At 40.1% G+C, this 22,737-nt stretch overlaps 2 protein-coding genes across 5 annotated transcripts in view; one reads left to right on the forward strand and one right to left on the reverse strand.

The window, feature by feature from the left end:
• Positions 1 to 1,701: 1,701 nt before the first annotated feature.
• Positions 1,702 to 22,737, reverse strand: part of LOC109476669 — a 28,149-nt gene continuing 7,113 nt past the window's right edge. Inside the window, exons 1-9 of one of the 4 annotated variants that reach the window (XM_019777674.1) lie at positions 18,452 to 18,882; positions 18,198 to 18,302; positions 17,721 to 17,848; positions 17,178 to 17,301; positions 9,550 to 9,815; positions 7,688 to 7,949; positions 4,164 to 4,285; positions 3,375 to 3,527; positions 1,702 to 2,936 (exon numbers count right to left, since the gene is read on the reverse strand). In XM_019777674.1, the coding sequence (XP_019633233.1) occupies positions 3,504 to 3,527; positions 4,164 to 4,285; positions 7,688 to 7,949; positions 9,550 to 9,815; positions 17,178 to 17,301; positions 17,721 to 17,848; positions 18,198 to 18,302; positions 18,452 to 18,641 (1,221 nt within the window). In that variant the 5' untranslated portion in view covers positions 18,642 to 18,882 and the 3' untranslated portion in view covers positions 1,702 to 2,936; positions 3,375 to 3,503. Of the gene's footprint in view, positions 2,937 to 3,374; positions 3,528 to 4,163; positions 4,286 to 7,687; positions 7,950 to 9,549; positions 9,816 to 13,191; positions 17,302 to 17,365; positions 17,614 to 17,720; positions 17,849 to 18,197; positions 18,303 to 18,451; positions 18,883 to 22,737 lie in introns of those variants that run through there. The other 3 variants (XM_019777675.1, XM_019777671.1, XM_019777672.1) reach the window with 3 other exon arrangements.
• LOC109476670 lies at positions 19,101 to 21,796 on the forward strand. The gene is made up of 5 exons (XM_019777676.1): positions 19,101 to 19,609; positions 19,881 to 19,942; positions 20,254 to 20,342; positions 20,537 to 20,655; positions 21,007 to 21,796. The coding sequence occupies exons 1-5, from the start codon at positions 19,220 to 19,222 to the stop codon at positions 21,532 to 21,534; spliced, it is 1,188 nt and encodes a 395-aa protein (XP_019633235.1). The 5' UTR covers positions 19,101 to 19,219; the 3' UTR covers positions 21,535 to 21,796.

The raw sequence follows: 22,737 nt of genomic DNA on the forward strand, positions 1-22,737 counted from the left end.
TAATGTTTGATGATGCCACGAGGGATGTTCTGATTCATCATTGGAAATATGTAGATGATCTGTCTATGACAGAATCACGTCATTACCCCAAGCCGTCAGGTTTGTAGTTGTGCCAGTAACATGCCTTTTGGGGGTGTGGCTTCAGAGTGACTTCAAATGGGAGACACAGGTTACCAGAATGACAGGGAAAGCTAAGGGATGTCTCTTCTTCCTACGGAAACTGAAACATTTCAATCTCCCCACCTCCTCACCATTTACACATAGTTTGTACGACCAGTTTTGGAGTACTGTGCACCAGTGCCCGGGACCTGTGCCCAGTCAGACAAACTTTAGGCGGTACAACGAAGAGCATCTCGGACAATACTAGGAAGGTTTTTCACAAGCTATGGACAGAAACTGTGCCTCAAGTTCGGGATCCACTTGAAAACCCAAACACCATCAATGCTTCTACCTAAAGCATCGGACTATCATCGGAAATAACCAGAAACAGAAACAAATACAGAACTATCAAATGTAGGACTGGTCGACTTGAAACTCTCCCATCTCCTACATAGTAGGGCTTCTAAATGCCCGACCTAATAGCCTTGGTAGCAGCTGTCCCTTCTTTGAAATTGACCTATAGATCTAGAAGTTTTCCCGTGATTGGGACTTGTATATATTTTATTTACAGTGCATCAAGCTTTTAAAATATCGTACAATTTCTTATTGATGGTAGTTAACCTCAAATTTTATGAATGTATAAGACTTAGTGTTTATTACCACCTTTTTCTTGTAATATGTTACCAATATGTTTTATTCTTGAACAATTTTTGAGTTTTTATTGTACTGAATCAGCAATTCAGCCTTCGGGCTGCAAGTGATTTATATTTCAATAAACCTTTCATCATCATCATCAAAGTAAGCCACTGGTGCAAAATCAATTTTCACCCACAAAACACCACTTCTTACACTTTTCAGCCATGTTATTATTTCACAGCAGACCACGAGAAATGTGAACACTTGAAATCCATTTGTCCCGTTTTTTTTTTACTTTTCACTACCAAACCCAGAGAAGGAAGAATTGGTGTCTGCACCATGAAATCTGCGGTATGTCTTAAGGATACAAGAAAGATATCATTGCTAACAAGGTTGCCAGTAAATTGAATTTTTCTTTGCAGAATCAAAAATGAAGAAAGATTAACTAACAATTACATGTACAAACGGCATCTAACCCAGTCATTATGTTCCCGACTGAGCAGTTCTCCAAAGTGATCCAAACAACCTTTTTGTGTACATGTACTGCCTCACATAGTAGTACTTAAAGTATAATACATGCTGACTTAAATGTATTTTCTAGATAAAACTATTCTAAATTGGTTCTCATGTAACGTTGTATGTTGATATTAGCATTGCAATGAATGCACAGATATAATGTCAATACCAACTTCGAGGTAGAATTCCCCTTATATTAGCCTAGAACTAAAAGTCTTTTTTTTACACTTATTAACAGTACGCCTCGTATGATCTCAACTATTCAGACAAAACCTGTGTACTACTTCAGGTAGCAACCTTGTCTCATCAACCTTGTTAACAGATATATACATACATTTGAGTGAAAAACATTTTGTAAATGATGTAATGTACTTGTTACCCTCATACATGTACATGTACATACAATAATGTCATCATCATGTGCAATACCGCAAAATCACAGCATGCAAGGAGAATTGCAATATGTTTTATTGCACGTATTGACAAACTTAATTCGAGTTGGACAGGGTATGGTACTGTATTACACTAGTTTACAAATGTAGTAGTTACCTTTTTACTAGTTACATTGACTAGGAATCAACAAGTGATAGAACAGAATTATGTAACCTTAGATCAGAGAATTCATAGCTGTAGCACTATTGTGCAATTAACAAATAACAAATGTTAAAACAATTATTTGCTGCCAAATAAAAAGGAAGGGAAAAAAAACTCCAGACAATTTCATGGATAAAAGTTAATGACAACAATCTCAGTGTGCAAGCCATCCAAAGCATACTGGATGGTACAGTAACTATCATATTTCAAGGCAACAAAAATCAAAATAAGGGAAAAGCCCTTGTGCACTAATGCTAATAACAAACTATGAGGCCCACTTCACACACAGTTTTACCTGACATTTTGATTGTCAAACAATTGAAAAAAATGTTGGGAATACATAAATCATGTACATATTTTGGCAGGATGACAAAAAATGCACTGTCTTTGTAACTAAACCTGTTATGGCAGGCTGTGAAATAAGGCAGGTATTCTGTGATGTTGCCCTCAGGTGCAATGGTGAGTCCATATACAATGTATGTGCATCATAAAGGGACCAAAACATTAGATACAGGTAAAATGCTACCTAGATGCTGCCTCTCTTCTAATCTCACTCTCAGTTTGAACAAAAACTCATAACTACAATAGCAACAACATGTTTTCGTTTTAAAAGTTCAAGATGGGATAGGCACTGTGGTGGATTTTTGTAGTATTGAGATCAACTTTGTGTCAAGATGCGATTGACAAAAGTAGAATTTTACTCCTTCTCTACATTGTTAGGGAACTTTGCTGTATATATGTAATTGCCAATGGAGATGGGTACTACCTTAGTGGTTATTGGCTTAAGGGCAACAGCTACTATATCATCGGAGCGTTCGTGTTTGTTAATGTGTGGGACAGAATGAAGCGTGATGTCGTTCTCTGCTTGTCCTGGCAGGATCGCTGTCAACACACACACTATGGCATAGTGGCGTGCAGTTGGGCTGCAATGGCATGATGGGGCAACACAATTGCAAGACTTGGAAACGTCTTGCACAAAGTAAAGAATCTCACCAACACGCCCCTCTTCACCGAACACAACAGTATATGAATTGTGCCGGGTCACCCGTTTGTACGCCACCGAATGGTACATGGTCCCATGTATCATCATTCTGTAGGGTAGACAAAAGAAACAATTGTCACAAATTAGTACAATCATGTGCATTTGGTACCATTGTAAACTGCTTTAGCCAGCATATAGACAAATAATTGATTGGATCCAAATTAAACAGAAATAAATCTATGAGTCAAAAATTCTTTTACAATTCCTTTAGTATTTTCAAGTTATAAGTATGTTTTTATATGTTACATTTCCAACAAGTAGAATTGGCATTGCCTCATCACAAACATTTTTTCAACCAACAACATTAGAATTTTACATTCCAAAACAATACAAAAACTGTAAACAAAATGTAAGTTGGAGAGCTGAATGTGTGAGTATTGAAAAATATGACAAAGAAAATCAACAGATTGATGTCCTATGGAAAAGACAATACAATCAATAGTAACACCTTATTATAGGGAGCAAGGGTAAAGCAGAACTGAGTTACCTGTCATATGTGGCTAGATGTCCTAAAGGCTGTTGTTTGGCAAGCACGACTGCATCGTAGTGGTCCTTCTTCATCAGCCCACTACCGCATTTCTTGTCGGCCTTCAGGTAGCCAACAGCATAACAGTTGTCACCTATCCGAGTATAGCCAGATCTGTTGACATTGGCAATAAGACAGATGCCGTAAGAAATCGTTAAATACAATGTACATGTAGTTGGTACAAAAGGCACACTAAAACTGTACTGACTGTTATCATAAAACTGATTATAACCGCTGGCTAGGATTACTTACACCTGGTTTTCTGATATTGTGTGCTTTGTAGCTAGAAGACATGTGAACTTCAAAGCTTACTACCTGTCATGTAAAGTTTAGTCTTAAATTTTAGGAAATCAGTCACTAATTATATGTTGTGAGTGAGTGGGTCAGACAAAACCACCTGTGTCAAACAAGTATTCTGCTATTATGAGTTTTACTTCATTCATACAAAAAAAAAAAAATAGCACGAAGCACATAAAGTTAGAGAGAGGGTGTTATGGCTATTCTTACATACATGTAGAGATAGAATGCATATTGCTGTGAACTTGTTGTACAACAAGGTCCATGAGGCTGTGAAATCTTTTTACTAAAATACATTTTTATTCCCTCAAACTTTGTGGCAAATATGATGGGTTTTTTTCACCTACATAAGATATCAGTCATAATGGATTGGATATCTTCCTCATCACATTGAATGAAAATGGACAAATTATTAAAAAAAAACTCCATAGATCTTTGATACATCATGCTTACATTTCGTCCGGGTTTCTCTGCTTCCATATCTTGTGGATGAAGTCCTGGGCTGGAGTTCCAGGCTGAAAGCACTCTCTGGTGACCTCTGGGAATTTCTGTATGATGAAGACAGCTCGCATCAGCTGTAGACAAAAGAATGAAAGCCATGTTATGACACTTGAGTTTCAATAGTTCTACTTAAATGGGCTTGAAGCACTAGATCTAGTAATTAATCTTCAGGCAAATGTTGCTGAAATCAGTACTTTTTTTCAGAAATAGAGAGCTAGACAAAACTAACAATATTTCCTTCTAGCATTTGCTTGTACAATTTCAACCCAAAAATTCATTAACACCACATATTTCAATGATGTACTGAACTTTGCAGGGGCTGATGCCACACTTGATACTGACCTGCTCAACTATACCATTGGTGCCATGCACCAAATGCATCAGCTGGCCATTCAAGTCTTCAAAATGGAAGCACGAATGTGCCCACAGGGGTCCCAGCTCCCTCACATTGTCGACATAGTGTACCAAGCTGTGGACATTGCACACTACTTCAGTATTCCCTGCATGAACAATGAAATACAAAACACAATACTGTAGCTCAACAAAAATTGCAACTAAACAGGTGTCTATTACCAGTAAAACTTTGTCTATTACTGAAAATTGGGGAGGGGGGGTGCATCCACTTCTGATGTTTGGGTGCTGTTTGTAATGTACGTACTGTTTGGTGTATTGTAACACTTTTCAAAAACAAGGGTGACAGGAGTGTCTGCGACAACTATCGCGGCATCTCCCTCCTCAACATCGTCGGCAAGCTATTTGCCCGTGTTGTTCTGTCCAGATTGCAAGTGATAGCTGACCGTGTATATCCAGAGACTCAATGCGGCTTCAGAGCTGGGCGTTCCACCATCGATATGGTTTTCTCAGTGAGGCAATTGCAGGAAAAGTGCAGGGAGCAAAATCAACCCCTCTACCTGGCTTTTGTCGACCTCACCAAAGCCTTTGATCTGGTTAGCCGCAGTGGTCTGTTCAAGCTCCTTGAAAGGATTGGATGCCCACCAAAGCTACTTTAGCATAATAAAGTCATTCCATGACAACATGAGGAGTACGGTCAGTTTCGATGGGAACATGTCAGAGCCATTCCCAATCCTCAGCGGGGTCAAACAGGGCTGTGTGCTCGCCCCAACGCTCTTTGGTATCTTCTTTTCTCTACTTCTGGGCTATGCCTTCCGATCCTCCAACGACGGTGTTTACATCCATACCCGTCACGATGGCAAGCTGTTCAACCTGGCCCGTCTACGAGCAAAAACAAAGACAATCCGTGTCCTTCTCAGGGAGCTTCTTTTCGCTGATGATGCAGCTTTGGCTAGCCACTCAGAACAAGGCCTGCAGCGTCTCCTGGATTGTTTTTCAAGCGCATGCCACGAGTTCTCACTAACCATCAGCATAAAGAAAACTGTGGTTATGGTCCAGAATGCTCCATGTCCCCCTCTTATAACAGTGAACGACTCCAGTCTTGCTGTAGTCGACAGGTTTACTTACCTTGGGTCGACGGTCACCCAGAACCTGTCCCTTGACATAGAAATCAATACCAGAATTGGCAGAGCAGCTTCAGTAATGTCAAAACTCAAACATAGAGTATGGGAAAACAAGAATCTGTCCATACAAACAAAGCTTAGAGTGTACGAGGCCTGTGTCCTTGGCACTCTTCTTTACGGAAGTGAGACTTGGTCAACTTATGCGGTACAAAAGCCAAACTTAATGCTTTCCACATGAGATGCTTACGTAGGATCCTGGGCATTACCTGGATGGACAGGGTTACAAACTCCGAGGTCCTCAGGAGGTCAAGATCCAGGACCATGTATGCGATTCTCAGTGAACGTCGTTTGAGATGGCTAGGCCATGTCCGCCGCATGGATCAAGACCGCATTCCAAAGGACTTACTGTACGGCCAGCTTGAGCGCGGAACTCGGAAAAAAGGCCGCCCTCATTTGCGATACAAGGACGTCTGTAAGAGGGACCTTAGGGCAGCACACATCGACTCCGAGTCCTGGGAGAACATCGCCCTTAACCGCACCCTGTGGAAATCCACTGTCAAAACAGGGGTGAAGAGGGCGGATGAGGATCGGGACAGACTGCGAAAGGAAAAGAAAGAAAAACAAAAGACGAGACCAGCTCAGCATACTTCAACATTTATCTGTGAGAGCTGCAACAGAGACTGTCACTCAAGGATCGGTCTATACAGCCACAGGAGAACCTGTTCAAGGAGGCGCGTGCCATCGTCTGCCCAGACGGAGGGAGGCCAATGATGACTGTTTGGTGCGTGTAGTGCTTAAGACTTTAACATCCCTAGTAGTACAATCGGTTGCGTTAATCTTATCTATAAAATTACAGTTGTTTTAGTACGTTGATCACGATTTTAGTATTATACTAATTTATAGGCATTGAGAGAAAATTTCTGGCTTCACGTCCACTCAGGTTCACAGTGATTGGATGAAGTGGTTAGTATGTTAGTATGTTACATAGATATGAAGGCTTACAGGGGCTATTAACACAACCAGTTCCACTGCAATTGTGTTGAAAGACACTGCACTAATATGGGCAATGACTTAAAAAATTCCTGGGCTAAAAGAATAAGTTGGTTATGGGTACACCAAATATGGGACTTTGAGTGCTGTCAATCAGTGATTGTTTGCTGACTCTGGCACTAACTTTCTCAACTAAAGTTTAAGTAATGACTAAATCTTATCTAAATTGGTACATAGCTTATCTATTTGTTTGTTTGTTTTTTTGCATGATCAGCACACCAGTTTGTACAGTTAAGCACAAGCTGTGCGAATCTGGCCTTTAAGGTTCAAATTACTCACACAAGAATTCAAATTACTCTTTTGGATAAGTGTGGTGTGTACTTTGACGTTCTCAAGGTGTGGCTCTCCTCAAATACCGGACATCCAGCTTTGTGTCCTACCAGATCAATTAGCTTAGGTACTCATTTTCACCTGTCAAACGCCTTTCCCAAAGGCAAAACACTTGTGGCTGCTATCCAAACCAAGAATTTTTAGATTATAACCCAACAATTGAAACCACAACACCACCTTCTGATCTGATACTATACCAAGTAAATCTAATACACTAGCAGGGATAGCATGTTTTCATCTGGACCAAGTCTTTTTATGCTGTGAAATTAATTGCTGATTGAATTAACTCTATTACTTTTGTTTTGCTAGATTTTATCATTATACTGTACAAAAAAAGTTTGCTTTAATTTTCATGGCTTTTCATGACCTGCTCATCGTGAAATTATGACATCACGAATATACTTTTCCAATTTATAACTTCTGTGGTACAAAATTGTTTCAACTGCAAACTGTGGCTAATGGTACTTCCTTTCTCTTTTACTGTCAAATTACATCCCAGCAAAAATAAATGAATTTACAATGTCATCATATTAGTTTTTGTGCAATGGCTTAAACAACGTATTTCCATTCACACAAAATGTTGCATTGTTAGAGTTACATGTACAACAGATATGTAAATACCTTTCCAGTGCGGGAGATGAGAGGAGATGCTCCTTGGCATTCGATGTACCTCCATCGGTGGCTTAATGCTTTCCAGCATGTTGTCAACTGCCAGCTTAGACTCACCACAATACCACTCTCCATTCTTGTCGAAAAACCAGAAATGGATCAAGCGTTTAGTGACACCAAGAAGTGTCCCTTGCATGTAATCAATAGCCATTCCTTCAATGATGTCAAAGTGTGGTATTGTGGTCAGCCAAGAGGCACCTTTTATGCCAAACACCTGTTTGTAAGGCCACACCAATTTAATTTCTTGCTTAACGGATTTTTCCAGAAAAATAATGGAGCGGGCGGGCGAAAAAAAAAATAAAAATAAAAACAGGCCAGGCATCCTATTATGGCCCAAAATGGTATGATAGGAGCCATGAAGTCAACACACCAGGCTGACAAAACGAAAACATGCGCGCGCGGATGTCATCCATATAATCAAAATTTAAACAATGAATTTTGAACTTTTAATGATACCATTGCATTGAAAGATGGAATAACTGTAACAAGTAGGATGAAAAGGACTCTTTTCAACTGTTCAGGGCAAAATATGAGCATTTTGCAGTTGATTATGAATTTTTATTTTTATTTGCAAATCAGAAAAAAATGAAGAGGCGAATCCGTTAACCAAGAAATTAAATTGGTGTGGCCTAAGATAAGAAAAAAAATGTAAGTCATGTTGAGTTTGCTACAAAATCAAGTTACATATGTGTAATGTCATGTACATACATGTACAGTACTGCAAATATGATAAAGCATTACCGTACATATTCATGTTCATCGGTACACTATATGTTGCTCAATCCTGTCCAATGCTACAATGAAATTTGCAGTTTCCCCAAATGTTAGGCCATGTTGATTTGATTATATGGATGACATCCTCTGGGAACCCCAAAACTGATACGCGCGTGCGAATAAAAAAAAAGTTTTGCAAAAAAAAAAGTTGCTGTCACTATGAAGTCTACGTGGTCATGAAGGTTGAACATATGGCACAGAATATGTTATGGCGAATAAATCTACTCTTCGAATTCATTTCGTTACATTTTTGTCTTTTTTCCTTTGATTTTGGCATTCTACGACGTTGGTATCGTTTCTAAATGTTTTCCTTGCAACTTATGGTATATTTTTGCTCATTTAGCAACTGTTTTGCACGATTTACAGTATGGTTGAAAACTTTTTATTTTTTTTGGAAACGGCCGAAAATTCATGCGCGCGCGGATGTCATCCATATAATCAAATCAACATGGCCTTACTGGGGTAAGTGCATTCCACCCATACATTTAGACATCATGGTCTTTTGCTAAGATAAATGTTCAACTTACTCAATCCAATTTTTTTTTTACTTTTTCAGTTCTTGCATGATTTAACTTTTGTTAACAGCATAACTGAATGAAAGATCATCTGAGTTAGTGTAATGCAAAGTAAATTCAAATTTAAGCTTTGCCCAACATTGATAGAAACACCATGTTTTGTTTAAGTTCTACTTCTGTCACAGGTCAGAGAGGGCTGATGCCCTAACATATACTGCCTCCTTTAACCCTCTCTCTTTTGATTTACTCCTAATGTCCCCGGAAAAGTCAGCGCAGTGAATCATTCATCTGAAAAGGTTGACACAATCGACTGAAAATTATGGTGTTTCTGTCAGTGTTGGAACAAAGCTTAAATTCTACAATTGAATAAATACCCAACAAACCAGGAGCATCCCACAAATTCCTCCAGAGCTAGCCAGATTCACAAACCCTATATGACTGAGGTCAATCAGTTGGTGCTATGATTATAATATTGCTCTGCACATTGCGCTAAAATTTAGTGGCATACAAGTGCAAATGTCTTACGTCTTTGGATGATGCAAGGGCAGCTTCAGCGTGTGCTCTTGCCTCCTCATGTGTTCGTTTTGGGCCTTTGGGGTTGGCAGTTTGGAAGGGATACTGTTGTTTGTGTCCAGCGTGGGTCCCTTCCTGCAGACACTTTGGACAGCCACACTTGCCGTTGTGCTGCTTCATGTTTATGAGCAATGCTTTGGCCTGCATATCAGCAGTGCACCCAACAAGGAACACCTTTGCGATGTAGCTTTCTTCGTTTGGTGGCTGTACCTCAATACCTAATATTGGAAAATGTTTTTAGATGGTCAAAATTTTCAGTCATGATACTAAGAGCTCAGTGGTAACTATTGATGGAGATCAGTTAAGCTTCAGGTCATTTATCAGATGTCAAAAGTCAATTGAACTGTCTTACATTGAATTCTATAACATTAAATGATTGTAATCTTTGCACATATTTGCACATTCATGCCCGAGGGCTAATTGCACACTAACAAGAACAATGAATACAGAATGTATAAAACCATGTGCTAACTACTAATCTAAGGTTCTATCTTTACGTGACAGAGAGAGGACGTGAAATACATCCCCAAGTAAGAGAGACATGGCAACAATCATTCTATTTTGAATTTCTAGCTATTGGGGGGGGTCTTGTTTTCTAGAGGCAGTGTCTGACTTTTTGAAAAATAGATTAGCAGTAATACTGTCTTTTGTAATGTTTGGTGAGATGTGAAAAACAGTGAAATATCAGAGACTTCTTTAATTTATTGCAATCGTATTTAGGCCACTGATAGATAAAATGCAAATTTGTCTTCCACTGTCTTTCTCTGTGCAGTATTTACAGTATCTCTCACTTAGAGCCAGTGTCTTAGTGTACTACACGTAGTACTGTAATACTGTATTTTCCTATTTCTAATGAGTTTATAGCGATTAGTCTCATTTTACATAGAGTTGATCTTAGTTGAGGATGATGTAAATGTTTCCATAATGTAGTCAGATTTAAGAGTTGTAAGAAGTTATACAGTCTTAATTTGCCACTATTGACAGATAAGTTTTTGAGGATTAGGTATGTATGTTGGTAGACTTTTCCTCAGCAATACAGGTACAAATCCACTGTACCATCTAGGTTGTCATTGTGCCAAATGAATGAGTTGCTATTATCAAGTATCTCTTTCACGTGGCATAACATGAGTTTTCTTGTGCAGCTGTTTACCATGTCGCGTTGTTGATGCAGTAGCTTGTAATATAAGGGATTTATTTATCTTTATTCATTGGTTTGGCTGTTCAACACACACAGCCAGAGCAGCCCGACCAGCCTGATGCTATTACAAAGGGCTTGCCGTGCTCAGTACAAGACAGTACAACTACAAGACTTGTAAGTAATGTATGCAGAATTATCTACACTACCAAAAATGACATTTCTAGCATTCCTGTTTTTTCTTACAGTCAGAAAATATTTCTTCCCTGAAGCAAATTTTTTTGTATTTAAGAACGAAATTTTGTCCACGAATTAAGTAATTTTTTCTTGATAGACTTTTTCTTGCAGTAAGAATATTTTTCTTATAGGTTTCTATATAAGTTATTGTTGGTTACTTCTAGAATCTTATTCTTACAGTAAGATTCGTGATGCAGACAATTGTTCTTATACAAAGACTGCAGTTCTCAATACAAGCCTAAAATTCTATAAATCTGGAAGTTATTTTATTCTTTCAAGATTTTCGTTCTTATCCCAAGAACACTACATTCTTATCTGCTAGAAATAGCTTCTTACTTCATCTCACACCCAGAATATATTTCTTCTGTCAAGACCAAAATTCTTGTGATACATAGAAATAGATTAAGATTCATGTTCTTGCATTGCACTAAAAGAATAATTTTTTTCTTGTGCAAAGAACTTTTTACTGTCAGCAAGAACCTTATTCTTTGAACAAGAATCCCCGTTTCCAGAAAATTCAAGAAACCCACGCCACGTTGTTCTTATTCTCAGAATTTATTTCTTAAAGCTAATAAACCATTAAGAATATTCTTCTCATAAGAATTACGGGTTCTTACAGGAAGAATATCTATCTTGTTCGCAGGAAAATATTTCTTGAACGAAGAGCTAACTGTTACACAAGAAAATATTTCTTGATCTAAGAGCTATTTGTTCTTATAGCAAGAAAACCATTCTGCCCACAAGAAAAGATGTCTTGAACTAAGAGCTAACTGTTCTTGTAGTAAGAAAACCATTCTGTAGACAAGAAAATATTTCTTGAACTAAGAGCTAATTATTCTTGTAGCAAGAAAATCATTCTGTATACAAGAAAACATTTCTTGAACTAAGAGCTAACTGTTCTTATAGTAAGAAAACCATTCTGCACATGAGAAAAGATTTCTTGAACTAAGAGCTAATTATTCTTGTAGCAAGAAAATCATTCTGTATACAAGAAAACATTTCTTGAAAAGCTGTTCTTATAGTAAGAAAACCATTCTGCACATGAGAAAAAATTTCTTGAACTAAGAGCTAATTATTCTTGTAGCAAGAAAATCATTCTGTATACAAGAAAACATTTCTTGAACTAAGAGCTAACTGTTCTTATAGTAAGAAAACCATTCTGCAAATGAGAAAAGATTTCTTGAACTAAGAGCTAATTATTCTTGTAGCAAGAAAATCATTCTGTATACAAGAAAACATTTCTTGAAAAGCTGTTTTTATAGTAAGAAAACCATTCTGCACATGAGAAAAATTTCTTGAACTAAGAGCTAATTATTCTTGTAGCAAGAAAATCATTCTGTATACAAGAAAACATTTCTTGAGCTAAGAGCTAGCTAACAGTTCTTATAATGAGAAAAACATTCTGCACATAAGAAAATATTTCTTGAACTTAGAGCTCAATATTCTTGTACAGGGCCCTGATTCTTGTATCAATAAAACTATTTTGTCCACAAAAGAAGAAATAATGTTACAGAGAATGATATTGCAACAATTAAAATCCTATAACAATTATTTGACAGGCCTCTTGACACTGACAGTATAGGAATCACTGTACGAAAACCCACGTTTCCAAGAGTTTCCCGGCCCGCACATACCCGTGAAATTCGCCGTGTCCTGGTCGCGTTCATGGATTTCCGGGCTCTGCGTGTACGGCCCCGGATATTTCCTTACACTCCCGGATTCGTGCTCGCCGTGCGTGTGCACGGAAATTTACGCCCCGCACACTTGGCGTGTATTGGGGAGCGGCTAACAATAAGGGGTAATTAGGTACTGCGTGTATTCATGTTTCAGGTGATAATTACTTGAACCAAAGTTGCCATTACTTGAATCTAAGCAAATTAGCATGATCAAGGAGGTTTAGTCATGGTTTAATACAACATTTAAACCTATGCCTCCGTGACTTGATTTATCGTGATCTCTTTCATACGACAAGTTAGAAGGTGATACAACAAAAAACATCTGCTACTAGTATACTATCGATTTTAGTCAGCTCAATGGAAACGATTGTGAGGTGAAAATTATCGGGTTTACGATTAGATAATGAGAATTTATCCCAAAACAACTATACCAAAGAGGTTTCCTTCTGACCGCATTGAATACTAGTATACAACAGGCATCTTGCTTATCAAGGCTAAGGAACTTGGTGTATACGTACCAGAAAAACAGTTTACAAATACCGGTAGTGTGTGTGCAAGGACATTCTGTATAATAAGAATGAATGAAGACCTTTATTGTACGCAACTACCCACTGGGTTCAGTACAGGTCACAGGAAATACGTCACAGTTTGCAATGAATATACACAATGTACAAGCTAGCGCTAATTCTATGTACTATGGACATATAGTCTAATAGACGAGAATTTGGCTTCTTCTTCGTGTGTGTAATCAAAATTACCTAAATGTACACTCTGGTCTAGATTTTTAGTGGGGGGAGGGGGATATCTTGTTCGCAAGTTGTGGACCATACTTTAATGTATGGTCCACAACACTTAGATTTAACCAAAGAGCTTGATTTAGGTATGAGTAATATGCTTGCTTCACACGGTAGTTAGGTCGATGTGTATTGTATTGTTCCTGTCTGGCATGGCGCCAATTATGTTAATTTGGTTCTTTTGTTAATATCCTTTGTCTGAACAGAGGGAAAACTCACAGCGTCCCCACGCCTGGTACATTGTGAATACATGTACTGAAATCCCGCACTTCTCTACAACTCTAAGTATACAACAATAATTGAATACAATGTGGTTTTCATACGTCGATTTTAACTTGGATACATTCACAGAGAATAAGGTTTGTATTTAACCTCCTTGTTGCGACAAACAGTGTGGTTCTATTGCATTCATGGGAGTTACAATAGTTTCTAGAGAAAAAAATCATAAACCATGGAGTCTTTCACTAAGGTCTGTATAACCAAGGGCTTGTAGTACGGAAAAAAAAGTATATCAAATGATTCGGTGACTTTGTAGACGCAGGTGATGTGTGCAGGAGTTGACCGCCCGGTGAATGTTATTGACACGACAAGAATCCAACACGTCAGATAAAGCAGACGAGCAGAGTTCCCAGGTGTGTAGATCGCAGCAACTCGAAAAAAAGGGAAACTGTTAGCAAGATAAATATGAAACCTGTACACATATAACACTTTACATCCATAGAAATCAGGGAAATTAGTTGATGCTTTTATTTAACTAGACCTAAGATGAAGCATACATGCAGCTATCGAGAAATTATAAACACGAATAACAAACTATTCATGTAATGAGAGGCTAAAAAACTAGGATACCGACAAAAAGACAAACCAAGTTTTCTAACCCGATAAACTACAATTTATGGTTCTAAACATCCACTTTACTAGACCTACATGTATATATGAGATGAAATAAAAATACAGCCATCAAGTAAAAATAAACACGAACAAGAAAGACAAACATATACAATTGCGGGACCTAGCTTTCTCTGTCTAGTTTGCCGCAATATACAAGACAAACGCGCATTTATTAATACATAAGTACATTGTCGCTCAATTTACAAGAAAAAATTATATATAAGAAATACTAGGGTAACTAGGATTAAATCGATAAACATTAGGGCTAAACATATCTGTTAAAAAGAAACAGTGAGAGGATAAAAACTAGGATACCGACAAAACGTCAAACCAAGTTTTCTAACACGCTAAGTTATGACAATGATGCCATACACAGGGGCACTATGACAGAAACTCTTTCTTTCATGCGTTCAAACTGTACAGTCGATGTACTAGCAACACATCTGCCCGCTATATGTTCCACTGGTATGAAGGACGCTGATGATTCAGGCTCAAACGCCAATCCCCACACCTGGACCGGACTTCCGCGACCATAGAACCACCTTTCGGGATGGTATTGATACCATGTTACCCTAGCCCTGGCCACAGCGTGCGAACATCTTCGCCCATTCCCTAACACAAGGTGGACCAGGATAAACTCCCTCAAGACAGCAGGGCGATCTTCTGCACGTGAGTCAATGGTCGGTTCTTCGGATCCAGGGTCAGAGTAACACCATTTCGCATGTACACATGCAGACCTTTCTGACCTACATGAATTTACAGCCATGTTCACGCCATTGCATCTAACTCTGGTACAGGACATAGCAAACACATCTATATGCGAAATACCTTCCCCTGGGTACATTGTTCGGTACATGCTCAGCAGCATATTGCGAACCGCCACACTGATAACTACCTTACGAAAAGGGGAAAGCGGCTCCACATGAGAAGCGTTATCTAGCACCATAGCATCTGACAAGAAGCGACTGGCCTGTGCAACTGGCGTACATGATGCCTTTCTGCCATTTAGAACATTCTCAAATGCTTCTCCATACCCACCGGGCCAGGTCATCATACTAAGCTGCTTGGACTGTTGGAACTTTCTCATAATTTGAACCTCGATATTCCGATTGTTGTGCTGATACTTACCCAACATCCCATTATACCTTTCGAATGAAAAACACCAAAAAGAGTACACGGGTCCATAGTCCTCAATACATTCCTTTAAATGCAAGTGCAGGTGCATGTTCGGCGTGCAATGCTGAGGCCCACATATCTCTTCAAACATGGCTAGAAACCTCTGCAAATGATTGTCAGCATCCAGCAAGTTCTCGTAGGAGATCACCCGGGAACATAGCAAACGACAAGCCTGAACAAACTCATACCACATGTCATAATGTCGGCTATCTATCAGTCCTTTTAAACAGAACAAAGAATAGATGCAGGTCCAGTTCTTCCACTGATCAGCTGTGAAGCCGCTAAATCCCGAGGCGATCTTACGTGGAATTCTGCCAACGTCAGAAGGAACTTTCATACTGTCAATCCTGCTTTGAATTACATCAAAGGCCTTCCTGTTTAGCACGCCCAAATCAACCCATACCTTGAAGACATGTTTAGAAGTACCAAGCAGGAGATTATGCATAGGATCAATGACAACAAACCTCACGGCATCGTAATAAGGTAATCGGAAAAGTTCTGACCACCTAGCTCCATACCGATCCTCAACCCTCTTCCTTTCCGCCTTCGACTTGGCCCGTCTACCCATCTTAGCAAAGCTGACATGATCAGAAGATGTGCGGAGAGGCCAAACGGTCCTGTCAAATCCTGAATAATCTGCCTTTGTGCCAAACCTCGACCTTGTAAACATCCTCAGACATTTACTACATCCTCTCAGAGCCCCGTGACCAACGAAACCTCCACACTTACGAGCAGCCGGGATGTCAGACGACAGGCATACGAGAGCAGCCCGATACAACTGAGCCCCAAGAACGGAGTTATCTGATAGGAGGACACCTTTCCACAGATCCTGCAATTCTTCCACCAGAGGTTCCAAGAAGGAATTTATATCTATCTTAGGCTCTTTTGGACCAGGAATCAAGCCAACAACAATCATGTTCTCTTCTTTAAACCGTTCCTCTCTCGGCAGATTCAACACCACAAGATACAAGACCCCTACCGAATACTCACTATGCTTGTAGGGCTGGTACCAATCACAGTTAAGCATTAGTGCCAAGTTGTTGGGCTCAGCGAGGAAAGGTGTGCCATTTACATATTGAAACTCATTCCAGACCTTCCCATCATACACATCCGTCATTCCAGTACCGGAGACATCTCTCTCTCTCCATTGTTCGCACTTTTCTTGGAAGCTAGGCTTACTTACAAGTTCTTGAAGAGATTCCACAACGCTCTTATAGCAAAACGTGCTCTTCGGATACAGATATTCACCATCACCATTAATAGACTTTACTTTCTTCATCAGAACAGTACCACATTTACGACGTAACTCAGACCGCCTGTGAGGATGGCTATAGAAGGGAACAAACTCGCACTTCCTAGACACCTTTTCGCCATTCGCCTTTGTACGGTATGCCTCTTCCATAGTATACCTAGTCCTGCACTTGGGGCATACAACGAACTTCACAAAATCATCTCGGTGGAGTCCTACACAATTACGAAGGGAGTACAATGTGCTAGGAATAGCCTCAGAAAGCCCGACAATGCTATCAACACCATAGACATTTCCAACGACCTGAATGAACAGCTTGACGGCCAGTAACAATGAGTGCACGGCGTTATCAGAAATCTTGAATATGGTTTGCCAAACTAACAATAACATAGTTAAGAGTTTGACAAACATGTGCTTCTTACCTCCCGGTGTGTCGCTCTCTCCAGTAGCGCTGTTGTCAACCGCGACAAACTCTTCTCCTGTCGGCGCTTCTCCACTCCAAATTTCGGGTTCTTCTTGGTCATCCACATCTTCTCGTATGTCTCGCTAGAAAAATGAATATGAAGTTACGATCCTTATTATATGTAACCTTCCACTTCCAAGAGTGTAGAAGGGTAAAGTAAAACTGTTACCTTGCTTGTAATCATTCCCTTTTGTTCAGTACTGAATTGTCTTCAATTGCGTGTTGAGTTGCTTTACTCTGAGGCTCCTCATCGAACCTGTTATTCCACACGCAATGCGCATGATTACCATTCTGAACTTTTTTTAAGACAACATTTTTACTCACTTTTGTCATCGCCGAATTGTCTTGAATGACGTGTCAAATATATACAATTTATACCAGCAGCTTTACCTTGAGTTTCCAAAAAAACTGTTATGTGCGTAATAACCCTTTTTGAACTTTTTTTCAAACACAACATTTTTCTTTATAGATGACGATAAATGCATAAGTTAGAAAAAAATACCTCTTCATAGCATGCGTCGCCTTGGTCACTAGAAGTGTCAGATCCTGTATCGCTGAGGAAAAGCCGGAGATCTTCATCTTCAAGCCAACCATTCGTCTCCCCTTCTCCAACATCAAACCCGTCATTTTCTTCAAGAGAAAACAAAAGATTTATGAAAAAATGCTTCTTAAACATAAATAATGCAGATGAATGTAGGGCGTAATATTTGAAAGACAAATTGAACACCAAACTTAAACATATATATGCCAGTAAAGCATTTATAGTTGTTAGACAACAAGCAATGGTGACTGTTATCTATAGTATAATATATTGTATAATCTATTGTACCCTTATAACGTCCCTTGGCATCAGCATTCAATACGCCACTTTGAACATGTCTCCATTTCGTTTTGCGAATACACATACACATATACATGTATAGATAAAGTAAAGGATGCTTTTATGTTTATGTTTCATTTTCAAAATGGTCTTGCTCACCAGCTGAAGATGTGTCGGGCGGCTCTAATCCGTCATCATCAAGTGTGTCTTCTGTGTAGAAGTCTCCTTCACCATGCTCCTGTGTGGCTATAGGGCAGCTAGCTCCTTTGGAGGGAATTAGAATAAAAAGTCAGACAAGAACTGGGGCGTGAAATATTACGTGAGTGCAGGTACAAAAAGTATTAGCCAAAATGATATTTATCGATCGGTGCCATCGAGTTACTTAAACAACTTGTAAGGAACAGTCAACGTACCGTTATCCACCGTATCCGTTGGCCCTTTAGATCCACCGAACAGCGCAGCTTGCCTCCAAACCCCGTCCTTAAAGAACTGTTTTTTGTGAAGATAGTACGCAGTATTCCCCAGTTCCTGATTGCAATGCCCGCAGTACTGTCTCTGTCTCTTCCTCTTCGATCCTACTTTCTTGGGACATGCATCATCCATGGTAGCTCATGACGAATGAAGCTAACAGTTCAAATGCAAAATCTAAATTGTAGTCTACAGCATTTGTGATGCTTTTAAATACCTGAGTATAGTAGTCTTGAACATGATCACATGCATACCAATGACCAATCATACGATGCCGACGATAATTAGCCAATGGCGTTTGAGGTGGTTGGTTTGAACTTACATAACGACTTGCAATTTGGTATACTAGTATCAGTTTGTGTGTCTGTTTTATCTAGCTGCCTCGAAGTAAATGCCTTGGCACAATATTATATTAAAAAATACCATTTCATCAAGTGCCCAAACTAAACAGGAGTCTTAAAGTACGCCCCTAGAATACGTTACTAGTATACAAACATGACAAGACCATTGTAGTATTGAACGGGATCACGTGACTTATCATTCATATGATTGATGACCAATCCTATCTCAGTCTCGCTGGGATCAGCCAATAAGAGTCCTGAGCTTTTGTTTAGGTGGGTCGTTTGAATCTTACTTTGTCATAACGACAGCTTGCTCGTTCCAAATACATTCGTCTCGGCTAGCAACGATTACAAGTATCTTCCTGAACCAAAATGTCCAACTTTTCGGCCCGTAACTTTTATCGAAGCGGTGTTCGCAACGGTAGAAGCGAATCTACACCACGGTCCAGTAACTCGCAGAACGAAAGGACACCGCAGCGCACCGCTGAGGGAACTCCGGTTGACCCGTTTCGCACGCCACCAGGTTCAGAGGTAGTATCAAACGAGAAGATCTACCGAGCTCTGATAAACCTCAGCCGAGAGATGAAAGAGCAAGACAGAAAGCACTCGGAAGAAATGCATGTAATGCAGACGAAAGTTTCCGAGCTGACGGAAGAGGTGCTAGATCTGCGCCAGCGGCTGGAGGCAAGGGCCGCCGGGGACGGAGATGGCGCGCAACAAGATGGAAGGCGCCGAAAAAGAGCCAAGTCGACACAGCTATCGGTGAGCTATATACACTTTTATTTCTATGTGTACATATACAAATCTGTTGTTAGATAATATCCTAAGTTAACTTTCCTAAATTTGAAATTTATCCACTATGAAATTAACTATAAGTGCTACAAACTGTTTTGGTCGAAAGCGTCTGTTGTTCTGTACTGTTGGAACTATACCTGTGTATTACAACGTCTGCTTTCAATGCAAATGAGGTTAACAATACACGCCAGGTATATACAAACCATGCATTAACACTTGTGTTTTTTTTTCTCCTTAGGAGATGGTGAGGCGCTTGCACAACTCTGATGAAAACGAAAAGAAATTCGACGGGAAGGAAGGGTAAGCTAAACTAAATGTATTAGCATTGTTTCAATACCTTGGTTAAGATGCACCAAGATGTTTCTACAGAAATAATCGGCTTCACGTGTTGTTCATGACCTGAAATGATTTATAACGCATGTGAAAGATATAACTAATTATAAGCTCATTGGATGTGCATACGACAAAAAGTTTATTTTGGTGGAAAATGCAGTAGATTAACTTTTTCTTAATGAAATACTTTGTGGCCTTAAATACTATATCCGTAGCATGTTTGCAGCTCATCAATGCAGAAATAATATAACACAATTTTTACTGTTTTATTTCTACAGACTCAACTCACCCCACAACGCAACAGTGACGTCGCATCTTGTGAAAGAACTTGCTGCAAGTGGCGAGTATCCACCAAATGCCATTCGAGGTGAGAAGCTAACTTCTTTTGTACAATGTATAAGAAGTAGTTTGTGTATATATTTGATATAATTGATGTATGTGATATATGTACTTGTTCAAATCGCTTTAGACTTAGTATTGATACTTAGATTATAAGAAGTGGATCAATACAGCTATATACACAGTTTGCGTGTTGCTAAGTACATATATTCCTTTTTTCAGACGCCTGTGTGGGATACTACGAGACCATTCGAAGGAAGTTTGTGAACAGCCTCCCTGAGAACAAAGAAAAGGCGTTGAAACACAAGAAGGACAAGAAGCAGCGGTCACGCAGACAAAGGGTGAGTCTATGCAAATGTATTTTTTTGCATACAAAAGACCAAGCGCTCGACAACTTTAATTTGTTTTCATAAGCGAGGAAATGTTGTGTTTGGATTGTTCTCATGTAAAATCTAAAATTTATTACAATAGAAACACAAACAAGTGGACGTTGACGGTTGACTTTATAATCTGAGACTTTTCATTTGGACAAAATTGTTGCTGTTGTCTGACTTTTTTCACACTCTGTAAAACCAAGGACCTTTAAAATAAGATTATTTCAAAGATCCTTGGCAAAACTACTGGTAAATTTAGTTGAAATAAAAATGACTTCATCTTTACTGACTATTCCGTTTATCTATGTTTTGAACCAGCTGATGGACGCAAGAGGCACCGCACTCCAAACAGATGACGAAAGAAGGCTGTGGACTGGAGTGACGGTGGACCTCATGTCGGACGAGGAGGACGCCGTTTCAAACGGGATAGCTGTGTGGTTAATGAAGCCGCCAGCGTTCAGAAGCACACAGCTATCCCAACTCTGCGGCGTCCTGCAGACCCGACTGGATACAGGCGGCAAACACAGCGACGGCCGCAAGCCAAGGATAAGAGAGGAGGCCGCCGTGAGCGACAGGCAGCCCCCTGAGAGCTACGACCCCGACCTGGCCCCGCTGCACTTCCGGCCAGGACACCTCCCCCGCCCGGCACGCCGCCCCGGCCTCGCCACCATTACGAACACCGTCACCAACACCCCACCCCACAGGCCACCAGCCGGGCGGAGTTTAAGCTTCAACGACACAGACGACACCATGTCCCCGCGCGCCCTTGAGGGCTACAACCAACCCTCGTTTGTTGAGGGAGAGGACATTTCAGACTCGGAGAATATTTCACTTACGCCCTTGTAAATGACCGGACTTTTGACTTTTGTGACTTTTATGTACCGTAATTCTTGATTTGTTAACTGTCACTTAATTATAGCTGATTTAGCTGTTAGTTTTGTACCGCTAAAATTTCAGTACCGTAATACATTGTATTTGAACACTTTTGATCATCTGCCTTGTCCACACCGCTAAAATTAAGTGCCGTGAGCTAGTCCATTTTCCTCCCAACGCTATAATTTCCAAACGCAATATTAAATGGAATTACAGTAGTTTTCAATGCATTGTTTAATGTAACTTGTAAGCGTTGTTTATTTTCTCTTTCAACTACTAGCAATGTTAGGATTTACTTGTTTTTAAAGTCTTTGTTTATGTTGCATCATTTGAGGGCACTTCCTGTAAATTCTTTAGTCTGGTGTCCAGTCTATCGTTGTTGGATGGGCTTCGGGGCTGCAGAAGCTCTTCCCCGCTCGACTCAGCTAGGTTACCCGGTAGATTTTTCACGACGGGAGAAAAACAGCATCATCTCCCGTTGTGAAAAACATACCAGAGAAACCTAGCTTGATCGGGCGGGGAAGAGCTCCTGCAGCCACGGAGAAATGGTTCTGTTGATACGAATAAATTTTTCAACGATGAATCAAGCATATTGCCTTCCTTTTTGAAAGAAATGTGTTCCTGCAATATCAAAATATATGTAGGGTATAAAGGCGGTAACGGGGTCCCGAGAGCAGGGGGAACGGTAGCGGGGCGTACGGGAGCGGGGGCAACCGGCCCCGAGAGCTCGAGCAGGGGGAACGGTAGCGGGGCGTACGGGAGCGGGGGCAACCGGCCCCGAGAGCTAGGTGTGAGGCGTTCGGGGGGGGGGGTATAGTACCGGCATGTCCGACCCGTACACGGCGAATTTCCGCTGCTGTGTTGAGGATAATTAGGTGATAATTGCCGCTAAATTATGCATATTCCAGCAACGCACGGAGCGGTAGTACCGGCATGTCCCACCCGTACACGGCGAATTTCCGTTGCCGTGTTGAGGATAATTAGGTGATAATTGCTGCTAAATTATGCATATTCCAGCAACACACGGAGCGGTGCACGGACATTTCCTGCCGTTTACAGGGATTTAAAGGCGACGTGTCCAGGCATTTAACGTCCCGTACACGGCCTGCACACAAAAATTGGTTCATTTCCTTGAATTTCCAGGACATGTACGGGACTGGACACTATACGTGTGCA

Source organism: Branchiostoma belcheri, unplaced genomic scaffold (assembly GCF_001625305.1).
Source record: "Branchiostoma belcheri isolate BF01 breed outbred unplaced genomic scaffold, Haploidv18h27 scaffold389, whole genome shotgun sequence".
Classification (NCBI taxonomy): Eukaryota; Metazoa; Chordata; class Leptocardii; order Amphioxiformes; family Branchiostomatidae; genus Branchiostoma; species Branchiostoma belcheri.